Below are 12,299 nucleotides of genomic sequence, written 5' to 3' on the forward strand. Positions count from 1 at the left end.
ACATAAATCAGAAATAAAACAGTAGACAAACAAGCATACCCTGGGAAAACCTCCAAGGAGGAAAAACCCAGCATGAAAGACCCACAGGTCAGATTATATATTCTCCTCTAAATATAAGTACAATACTTAGCTTGAATCTGATCTTCACATATCAGATCTGTCCCTTGTATGCTTCAAAGCCTTGCATAAAAACCACTATGTCATCTTGGACAATTTCGCACCAATCTGAAATAGTTCACACTCTTCCTTGAATTCGCACAGCAGAGCTAAATCGCCTTTGTATGTGAACTTGATGATTGTTTATTGACTTACAAATTGTCATTTATTTATATGCATCTTTTGCACTTTGAAATGTAAGTCGGCCTCCTTGGTTTTTGGCACCAATAGTTAAATGGCATGTATTTAGCATAGCGTGGCAATGTGAATGAGAAAGGGTCTCGTTACCCTAGGATAGGACCCGGTCCTAAAGGGGGTTCGGATGTTGCCTTAAGGCAATCCGAACCCCTATAAGCCTAGTTACAATCAACAAAATATGCTTGAGTTATAAATCTCAGTGAGGCTCCAGATCAGATCTCACAAACTTCAATGCCTTTGTATCAGAACAAGAAAAAATATTGCAACAATGCAAAGCAAATTGTCAGAAAGCAGCCAGTGGTAGAAAGCATAGTTCGCAAACTCGGCAAGTTGCTGAGTACTTGTGAGTTTTTTTGCTTCGTGAGTTCACAAGGTTTACTTGCTGAGTATTTCGAAATAATTGCCGAGACTTGCCAAAAGCTTGTTGAGTTTTTCTAGTTGTGTCAAAATTGTGGGAAAAAATGGGTGAAACACTACAATTTTTCTTTTTGTTTAGTTAAAAAATTATGAATATGGTGTGATGCCCCTTGACCCTGCTGGAGGGCATTGCCTCCAGACCCCCACCAAACTTGTTTGATACATTTTGTAGTTGTATTTTGCATAATTTTATGTTTCTTTTTAAATCTAAGTGGTTTTTGAGTTGCTGAGTACTATCTGAGTTGGAAGCTTTTGGCTTTCTGAGTACTCTCAGAGTTGAAGTCTATAAACTTATTCAGGTGAATGCCTTGAAGCTATTTCTGCAAATTTCAAACAAAAGCATCGTCAAAGAGACCAGACAAAGTTGCAGACCATTCTCATGATGCTAAACAGATAAATCTTGGGGAAAATCATCAACCAGAAGGGTAATAAAATTCGGGAATGTTACAATCCATTCACATGTGTGAGTGCCACTACCATTCTGTATCTGTCTAGGAGTTGTCAAATGCTACCCCCTGCTTCAATCTTATTTTTCTTTTAGCATTTCCTTAAATATTTTCCTGTGATTTTAAACTATCAAAATTAATTGCCCAACAATAGTGGGTAAAAACTCAGGATCAAGGGGGTATGTCTAAATAAAAGGTAGGCCTAGGGCCACTGAGACATGACATGATTGCTGACAATTGCAGAGACTTTTTCAAGTACAGATTTAGCGAGGAGGTCTGGAAACTTGTTGCATTCTTGAGAGTAGTGGATGAATAAACCATTTTATCCAGATTAGATTTTTTTGAGTAATCTTCTTGGGGCAACCTTAATGTTGATTATCCCATGAATGGGGAAATGATTTAAACTTTCTTAGAAATACTAGGAGGTATCTGATTTTTGATGTTAGTAATATGCTGTCTGAAGTGATGTGTTTGCAAGATGTATACATCTTTTTTAGAAACTATGTATTTAAAAATTAACAATTTTCCACAAATTTAATTACAGATTTTATAGTAAGTTGTTACGGCATGAAAGGCTGTTGGCCTTTTTCTGTTTTGGGGATCTTTGGTTTTTAATGATTAATAATTTAATTGTGTAAAGTTTAATTTATCTTGTATATTTAGAAAAAAATAATGGTAGGGCATTTGTTTTTTACAAGTTTATGTCCAAATTCAATGAAACTTACATTTGGCCCAATCTAAACACAAGATGAGTAGTATTTTTCCCAAACTGTATTTTTGTATAAAAAAAATGTTATTAAGTTTTTAATGTATATTTGAATTCGACAAATTGACCGACGTTCTCAATGGAAACAGGCCATAAATTGAAGAGTAATTTCTCTAACACTGCAATAGGCAAGGGGCTTTTGGGGAGGGGCGGCCCACCTGCATCATCTTCTTCAACGCATGAGCTCATACAGGTTTTAAGAGAACAAGCAGCATGGGGGCATGGACAGTTATCTATGAGTGGAGGTACACATCTTCTTATTTACATTTAAGATTTCTTTTCATTATCTCATATGTTTATATGCATATGTTTGAAATATCTAGTTTTGTAAATTGTATACACAGATTTCTTTTGATCAATAAATTGATGAATCTTTTGGGCCCTCACCCTTATATGTGCATACAGCCCCACAAATGTATGGGGTGCAAAGTGCAAACCATACAAGAGCAAAAATGATATGTAGCCATATCTGAACATGTATCATAATTGACTATGATATGGTTTGTATAATATATGTAGAATAAATTAAAAAATAATTAAATATAAATAAACATAAAATATTACAGTGAAAACTTCGATCTGACTGACAAGTAAATATATTAAGTATTTAACTTTTACGCATGTAAAAGGTTTAGCTTTGAACTTAATAAAGTTAAAAATATTATTATATGATTTAATTTTGAAACCAATTTGAATTAAACAATAAATGATCAGGTGGAAAAAACAAAAACAAAACTAAGTATCCTGTTGTTGTTGCTAACTCTCCACGTCATTATAGTGTGAATGAAACTTGAAGATACAGCTCCTGCAGTTCCTGCTGTGCCCATACCTTCTACCTACGTGTATCCTGCCAGAGTCGTGTTCAGACACTATGGTGGAGAGTGACTGCATTGATGAATGTCTTAGGAGCAATGTGATCAGATTTATACACTAGAAATTGTCAAAAACGAATGATGGCCACTGAAAACAGATTGAATTTGTTTTTGGAGTTATGGGGGCATGTTTTCCTCTCCTTAAAGTGGTGATGATTAAGGCAGATTTTTTTGTGGGTAAGCCCAGGTATATGACTAATCCCACAGTGAACCTGGGGTGCCCAAGCCAGACCCTAGGTGAATCCAGGAATGTCTTGACCCAATACCAGACCCGAACCATATATGATCAATTTGCCCCCTGCTTCTGCTGAACCTGGCTTTTTAGGGGCCAACCAGCCAAAAACCTTACAGCAGACAGAACCAAAGTTTGAAGAGTAAACGTTGCAATCCAAAAAACTCAAAAGAGGCTGTAAGCTATGTTGATCCACTATCCTCACTGCAGATTTTATTGAATGATCAGAATGGTTTTACCAGCCCTCCTCAACTCTGAAGCAGGAGGGTTGCAACCTAAGAGAGTGCTACAATCACCAATCCCAGTTGCAGCTGCACTCCTGGACAAGCAACCTTTGCCAACCCCACCCTCTGCAATATATCTCCAAAAATTACAAGTGTTTACAATTACTTTCTGGAATCACACACCTGGCTCAACAATAGATGCTCACTGTTCTCTGCAATCGAACGCTATCATGCAATTTACATAGACGGTCAAATTCTTGCAAAGGTTACCAAATGTTATTTTTTTTTTAAGAAAATCAACCTGTTCTTTCTTTGGATGGTGGGACATGGGCCTGGGTCTTAGGGATGGGGGACCACCGTCCTAGATTAGGAGTTGGTGGGAGGATGGCGGGGGGGCGACGCTAAGGTTGTGGCGGGTGGAGGTTTGGGGATAAAATGATTTGTGTAGAAACTGTTTTGGGAAAAAATTCCACTGGAAAGAGGACAAGTATGAATCAATCTTCAATGCACAAGACAATATCAACCCATTGGCACTCTGCATTCTGACAACACTTTGGCAGCACCTGTGTACTTGTAAACAATATTATAAAATCGGTACTGGTGTGGCTATTTTTGAAAAATAGGAGACAGCGGTACTTGGAGATGCCCTAATTAAAAATAATAAAATGATATTTTAAATATATAACTATAAAAATATAATAAAATTGTTAGTTTTAGTGATCAGACTTAATAATAAAACTCAGAAGTAAACAATGCAAACGAAACACAAGACAACACAAACAATTATCCTGGGAAAACCTCCCTCTTGGAGGTGAAAAACCCAGCCAAATTTCTCAGATCTTATTAATCAATGATCAGTTGGTCTCTTTACAATTAGCTTCAGCACATTAAGTATTTAACACAGTAGTATTAGGTCAGCAAATATAACAAGCATGTAACTTATCTGCAGTCCACAAATGGAGTTTGCTGATCACTGATAAATTGCAGACCTGAAGGTATGTGTGCTGACCCTGCAAGATGGTTTGCTGACTGTGAGAAGAGGTTCTTTATGCCAAAGGAGTTCACTGATCACCAAATGGCAGACTTGAGGATATGCTCGCTGTGCCTAGGAAGGATTTTGCTGCCTCTGCTGTCTTGTAGATGAGCTTCACTACACCTGCAAATCAATTCGCTGCCCTAGACAGACAGTCTGCTGACTTTGGATAGGGTTTGTTTACTTTCTCCAATAGTTCATAGATGCTAGAAGGAGATTCGCTGATGCTAGGAGTATTTCGCTGATAGAAGATTGAACTTGTCCGAATGGAGAAGTTCGCTGAAGATACGTAGATACAATGAATGATACTTGCATATATATAGGAGACTTGGCCTCCTTTATTCACCTAAGTCGCCTAGCACATATAATCTTAATTTTATCCTTTAACTTGGCGCCAAAACCTCACAAGTTACATATGGGGCATAATTAATTACAAGACTTTCTTTTACCGCCCAGAATAGGTCTAGACCTATTACAGTTTAATTACAATTTTTTTGGGCCCAGCCCTAATGAGTTTAAACGCATAGATAATGATCAAACTTTAATTGCTTTTAGCAACATTAAAGTTTGATAATCCGAGCTAATATAATCCGAGCTAGCTAGATAATGTCAACACTCCCTCTTAGCTAGGGAGGATTCCAGCCAAATAACAAATCATCATGGACCTTTCCATGATATCCATCTTGCATTGCCCACAAGGGATGGATCCAAAACTTTTTTATGCACACCTGCAAGAAATGAATGCATACAAATATATAGATACACATCATGAACTTCTTTTATGATATCCATCTTGCATTGCCCGTAAAGGATGGAGTCACCTTGCATTGCCCCGCAGAGGGTGAGAAGAGGTTTTACACCTCAAAACTTCTCTACTGAGAAGAATGACCTACCACCTTGCTTTCCGCAGAGGGTGGTTCCACCTTGCATTGCCCGCAGAGGGACCTTGCTTTCCGCAGAGGGTGGTTCCACCTTGCATTGCCCGCAGAGGGTGGACGAGGTCTTTCACCGCAATCTTCTCCCAGAGAAGGATCCAATGTCACCTTGCATTACCCGCAGAGGGTGACTCCACCTTGCATTGCCCATAGATGGTGGAAGATGCAACTTAATACATCACTAGGACTGAGACTCCCTCTCAGCCAAAGTTGTGTTCTCCACAACTCCAAGTCTCTCTTTGAAGTACACAAACTTCACTTGAGCAAGAGGCTTGGTGAGAACAACTGCAATAGTGCTGACATATTTCAGCTGAATTGCCCTTTTCTGTATCATATCACAAATGTAGTGATAATGAGATTTCACATGTTTTGACCTGTCATAAAACACAGGATTAACAAACATCTTAATACAATTCTGATTGTCACAATTAATGATTGTGGGTTCCCAAGGTTGCCCAAACAACCTAGCAAGAAGCTTTGTGAAGCCACATTGCTTCACACTTGATGCAATGTGCTCAGCTTCTGCTGTACTCAATGCAATTGAGGACTGATACTCTTTGGCACAAGAGATCATTGTTGAACTCAACCTGAAATAGATTCCTAAAGTGTCTTTCATGACAGTAATAAATTCTTCCCAATTAGAATCAAAGTAGTCTTCCAAGGAAATGACAGTGTTGATTGGATACTTCAACTTGTAGCCAACTGTTTCTTGCAAATATCTCAGGATATCCGTGGTTGCAACAATATGAACATGCTTTGGTTTGTTCATGAACTGGCTGAGGGCACTCACTGCATAACAAATATTATGTCTAGTGTTAACTAGATGCATTGAGAATCGAATCAACTACCTGTACCCCGACGGATTTGCAAAATTAGAGTTAGCTGCAGATAAACTCAATTTCTATAAGAGTAGACATAGGTTTGCAATCCATCATATCAATGGCATATTTTTCTTGACTAAGAATAAGATCTTTGCCATACTTCTAGTCCTAGATAGTAATGCATTAGGTCTAGATTCTTCATTCTTACATTTAATGATGAGACTATCTCCAACAGTTAGAAATAAATCATCCACATATATAAAAAAACAAAATTAACATTTCACTATTGAATACTTTTAAAGTAAAGGTTAGAATCAACATCATTCTTGCAAGATCCTAAACTAATCAAATACTTATCAATCCTTTTTGTACCAAGCTCGAAGAGCTTGCTTGAGGCCGTATAGAGCTTTCTTCAATCTGCACACATGAGATTTTCTATTTTGAATCTCATATTCTTCTGATTATTCAATTAAGAAAAATTGTCTTTATATCCAACTTCCAGCCTTTAGCTACAACATTAGCTATAATGATTCTACTATTAGTATATCTAGCAACAAGAGCAAGTGTTTCCTTATAACCAAGAGCTATACATCTAGCTTCATATTTCTCAATACTCCTATTAACTTAATATAAGATTATGATAAGAATCAACTAATGAAAGCAACCAACTAAGTTTCCATAAAAATGAGAAATGCCAATCTTTTCCTTACTTCACTTTTACGAAATGGACCCATAGCACAATCCTTATGATCATGGCATACCTTCCAAGTAAAGGAATGAACTGAGAGTTTGTGTAGGCTCTTATTACCAAGCTCCCTCTGAAGCTTGAAGGCATGATAGTTCAAGACTATCTTGAAGAGAAGCATCAATGTTAGGATCAAACATGATTCAATATCCCAATAGAATGAATTAACAAGAAAATTCATGAACTTGTAAGATAACTTATTTCTTTATTGACTAGACTTACACCATTGACAACATATGCAAAGATTGCTCAAAACTATTAGTATAACACAAAGATTTTGTACATTGCTAGTCCAAAGAATATGATCAACTTCACTCACTACACAACATTCTTTAATGTAAAAATTGTTTTCCATAACAGAGAGATAGCCGTGCCTGATTTGATCAGAAAATTAAGGCAAGTGGATGACTTCAGAAAATTTTGACAATCTAACATATTACAAAATCCATAAACAAGGTATATAAGCCAAATTGCCTTTCCAGCCAATGCGTAAAATCAAATATGAGTATCAACTACTCAAAAGATACACAATGTAGTTGAACACAAACATGTGATCAAAAGAACTAAGTTAGATACCTCATTGATCTTAGGTTTCATCATCAAGAGAATACTTATTTCAAAATGTAATAGACAGTATTGACGAGATAGATATCACAATGAATATTATGTAAGAAGGACAATGAAAGTCATGACAAAAAAAATAAAATACATTAGAGCTAAAAGCAGTCCTCTACACGAGCAATAGAGCAAGGCTACAATGAAAGTATAACAAAGATCACTAGAGCTTTACGAAGAGTTGATGAGAACCAAGAGTTGCACAGTCACAACCCTACATGACAACCTTATCCAAACATAAAACACTCATAGAACAGAAAATACAGTCCATACGATGTTAAAAGATTTGATGCAAATCAAGAGACACGCCATAAGATTTTATAATTCCAGAGCAGCAAGACTATTGACCTTTTCAAGACTTAGATAGAATATGGTGCATTAGAACTATGCAGCAAGTATCATAAAGGATCAGATCATAATATGAAGATAGTAAGGCCATCATTAGGCATAGCTACTGAATAGGATGACTAAGGCATCTTACCTTTACATGCCTATCACACCAATGATTAAAGTGAAAAATAAATTGAATGAATGATTCAATAATCAGATGATTACATTGAAAGATATACACACGTATATATAGAGGTTACAAGACGATATTCTATAATTAGAACATAACGTTAAAGTAAAAGATTAAAGAGCTAAACGCTAAATTAAGCGTGAAAGCTAAATTAAGCTTAAAAGCTAAATAAATCTTAAAAGCTAATTAACTAAAAAAGCTAAATGACCATTAAACAAATAACTAAATATAGGTGACTAAAATATAATTAAATATTCTAATACCCTCCCTTAATGGTCATTCTATCTACTAACTACCCTACAGAAGACACTGCAGGTCTTTTGATCACAAATGAAAAGAACACTCTGTTGCAGTGGAGACCCTCCCTGGATCTGAAAAGTGTTAATGACCAAGAATACCAAAATCCATCCAATCTGACGTTGGGTTACCAAACTGAAACTTGAAGCCATGATTTTGAGGAAAATCGGCAAACCCTTTTGCAGAAGAGTACCAACTCCAAAACTGATTGCAAGATACCATGGTTGCAGATGTTCGCCTTGGCAGGTGCGACCCAAACTAACTCCAATAAAGCACGATTTTGAGGAAAAAACCGTCAAATCCTAAAATAGGAACCCTCGAAAAGTGAATTTACGATTTTGAAGAGAAAATCGAAAAACCAAGAGATCTGAGGTTACAAATCATCGTTTTTGTGGAAAAAAACGGTAAAACCCAAATAACTAAAATCTTACGCAAATATTGTTGATTACAGATGAGATAATTTTTAAGGGAAAATTATAAACCTTGCGAACAATTTTTGAAGAAAAAATCGTGAAAACCCTCCCATGATTTTTTGTGGAAAAAATCAGAAAACCGACAAACAATTTTTCAGGAAAAAATCGTAAAAACCCTAGGACCTGTAAGACGAGGTCTGGCCTAAATCAATCTGATCAAGGCAATGATATTCAGATATCGTGAACATGCACTGTTTCCAGGTGTTGTGGCAGCTGTTGAACTTCTGTTTGTGTTCCAACATGATGTTGGTCAAAGATGCCATCACAGAAACTGAGGTTGAACGTGGTCAACCTAGTTAAGGCACAGAGAATGAGACTGAAGATTCTGATTAAAAATCAGAATAGAAGCAGCTGCACAAAAAATCTGAAATCCTGGAGGAGAATTTTGGCACAAATTCCAAGGCACGAATTTCAAGGTTTGGAAGAAACCCAAAAATTAAAATTTTCTACACTTAAAACATCATAAATGGTGCCCAAAAAAAACAACAAAAATCCCAACGTCCATAGAAATAGCAGAAATTGTGAACTTTTTTTAAATTCCAAGGCAAATTTGCTGGCACAAAATTTGAGGTGCGGAAAATGAGGCACCCAGAAAAATCTAAGGACAACCTAGAAAAGCTCTTGAAAAACCCACCAAGAATCTGAAAACAGAATGCAGATCTGACGGCTCAAAAATCAAGGCATGGAAAACGATGCACCCAGAAAAATCTGACGATGACCCAGTTGAGGTCACAAAAAACCCACCAAGAATCTGCAACCAGAATAAAATTTCGACTTGAACTGAAGGGTCAAAACCCTAGTCGAAAATTGCAGAAACCGTAGGAAAATTTTCAACCTGCACAGGAAGAGAAAAAAATCTGCTCTTTTTAAAAAAAATAGTTTTAAAAAAAAATCTCTTCAATAAAAAACTTCGAAAAATTTTAATAACAAAAAATTTTGAAAATTTTAATTTCCATGCTCTGATACCATGAAAAATAAATTGAATGAATGATTCAAGAATTGGATGATTACATTGAAAGATATATACACGTATATATAGAGGTTACAAGATGATGTTCTATAATTAGAACATAACGTTAAAGTAAAAGATTAAAGAGCTAAACGCTAAATTAAATGTGAAAGCTAAATGAAGTGTGAAAGCTAAATTAAGCTTAAAAGCTCAATAAAGCTTAAAAGCTAATTAACTAAAAAAGCTAAATGACCATTAAACAAGGAACTAAATATAGGTGACTAAAATATAATTAAATATTCTAATATAAAGGACACTATTCATTATATGTTTTCAACTAATGTTCCATATTCCTATAAATTTCATTCATCTTTCAATCTTCCTATTTATGCTTGCTGGTATATCCGTCAGGACACTCCTAGTTTTATATCTGCAACAAATGCTGATAATATTAAGTGTCAAGGATGACATATTCAGATCAATGCATCAATTTGGAGCAAATCACATTAGGAAGGATGAGAGATAAACATACTCAAAATAGAGAGTAAGACAATCCGAATACCGACTAAGACAATCCGAACTAAGGATTAGAACAAATTCTTAAAGCAAGAACAAAGCTCGAACTAGGAATAAAATAAATACTTAAGATCTGAAGCTAGAAGGAAACAAGTGCACAAACCAACATACGAAGGTACTCTTTGATGAAATAGTTAACAAACAAGAGAACCCTATGCACTAGTTAAGATCCAAACTAGGGCTGTAGAAAAGAACTAATACCAATAACGACAAGGCAGGCAGATACAAGTCTCCAAACTTTTCTTAACAGAGGTAAGCAAATGAGGGTAGAGGAGTAAGAACAACTGTATACAAAGATTGAACCCTTCATATTCTTGTTATGGCCCCATCGATGCCCTCAATTTGACAAGCATGTATATTGTCCAGATTCGTTGCTGATTCATGCTAGCCCTAGTCCTGCAAAAGAAGTAATACAAGATCTACCTTCAAGCTGTTAGGCTTTATAGAAGGAACCTGCTCTGATACCATGTTAGTTTTAGTGATCAGACTTAATAATAAAACTCAGAAGTAAACAATGCAAACGAAACACAAGACAACACAAACAATTATCTTGGGAAAACCTCCCTCTTGGAGGTGAAAAACCCAGCCAAATTTCTCAGATCTTATTAATCAACGATCAGTAGGTCTCTTTACAATTAGCTTCGGCACATTAAGTATTTAACACAGTAGTATTAGGTCAGCAAATAGAACAAGCATGTAACTTATCTGCAGTCCACAAATGGAGTTTGCTGATCACTGATAAATTGCAGACCTGAAGGTATGTGTGCTGACCCTGCAAGATGGTTTGTTGACTGTGAGAAGAGGTTCGCTATGCCAAAGGAGTTCACTGATCACCAAATTGCAGACTTGAGGATATGTTCGCTGTGCCTAGGAAGGATTTTGCTGCCTCTGCTGTCTTGTAGATGAGCTTCACTACACCTGCAAATCAATTCGCTGCCCTAGACAGACAGTTTGCCGACTTTGGATAGGGTTTGTTTACTTTCTCCAATAGTTCGCTGATGCTAGAAGGAGATTCGCTGATGCTAGGAGTATTTCGTTGATAGAAGATTGAACTTGCCCTAATGGAGAAGTTCGCTGATGATATGTAGATACAATGAATGATACTTTCATATATATAGAGGAGACTTGGCCTCCTTAATTCACTTAAGTCTGCTAGCACATATAATCTTAATTTTATCTTTTAACTTGGCGCCAAAACCCCACAAGCTACATACAGGGCATGATTAATTACAAGACTTTCTTTTACCGCCCAGAATAGGTCCAGACCTATTACAGATTAATTACAATTTTTTTTGGGCCCAGCCCTAATGAGTTTAAACGCATAGATGATGATCAAACTTTAATTGCTTTTAGCAACATTAAAGTTTGATAATCCGAGCTAATATAATCCGAGCTAGCTAGATAATTTCAGCAAAAATAAATATAAAAAATATAATATAATATATATTATATATATTGAAAATATTAATATATGAGCTATTGTTTGCAAATATAATAAAGTAATATTTTAAATATATAAATATTAAAATATAATAAAATAAAATAAAATATTATAAAATAATATAAAATATTATATAATAAATATTGTATATATTAAAACTATTGTAATATTAAGAACAGAGCAAATATTTCAATAGAGGGCTATTGTTAGCATTAATAGTTCATTGTTTCATATTACATTTGCCTGTCAGGAATAAGGAGGCCGATCCAACTATTGGCAGTTCACAGGTCGTGACTGCTGTTTATTTTATTATCTCGTTCACAGGTCATGGCTGCCGTTTATTTTATTACATGCCATAAAGATTTAAGGTCATGGCTGCTGTTTATTTTATTATACTGTGAATCTTCTGTTTTGCTGCCCACTTTTTAAACATTTTCTTGCCGAACTTTCTTGTTTTACATGTGTTTTGATGGAGTTTTAGGGCGGAAAACGTTTAAATACTGTGCGGGAGATGTCGATTCATCGGGAGACAGTGTGACTTGAGAACATGAGCACCCCAGCAGTCTGTGGAAATGTTTGGTAG

At 35.9% G+C, this 12,299-nt stretch overlaps 1 protein-coding gene across 3 annotated transcripts in view; it reads left to right on the forward strand.

Moving 5' to 3' along the window:
- Positions 1-12,299, forward strand: part of LOC131073011 (protein gar2) — a 39,593-nt gene that overhangs the window by 19,816 nt on the left and 7,478 nt on the right. For all 3 annotated transcript variants that reach the window (XR_009112818.2, XM_058009350.2, XM_058009349.2), the window contains one exon: positions 2,073-2,228. Coding sequence is in view for 2 of the 3 variants with exons in the window: in XM_058009350.2 (XP_057865333.2) it covers positions 2,073-2,228 (156 nt within the window). In the remaining variant the exon portion in view is untranslated. The remainder of the gene's footprint in view (positions 1-2,072; positions 2,229-12,299) is intronic.

Source organism: Cryptomeria japonica, chromosome 6 (assembly GCF_030272615.1).
Source record: "Cryptomeria japonica chromosome 6, Sugi_1.0, whole genome shotgun sequence".
NCBI classification, from domain to species: domain Eukaryota; kingdom Viridiplantae; phylum Streptophyta; class Pinopsida; order Cupressales; family Cupressaceae; genus Cryptomeria; species Cryptomeria japonica.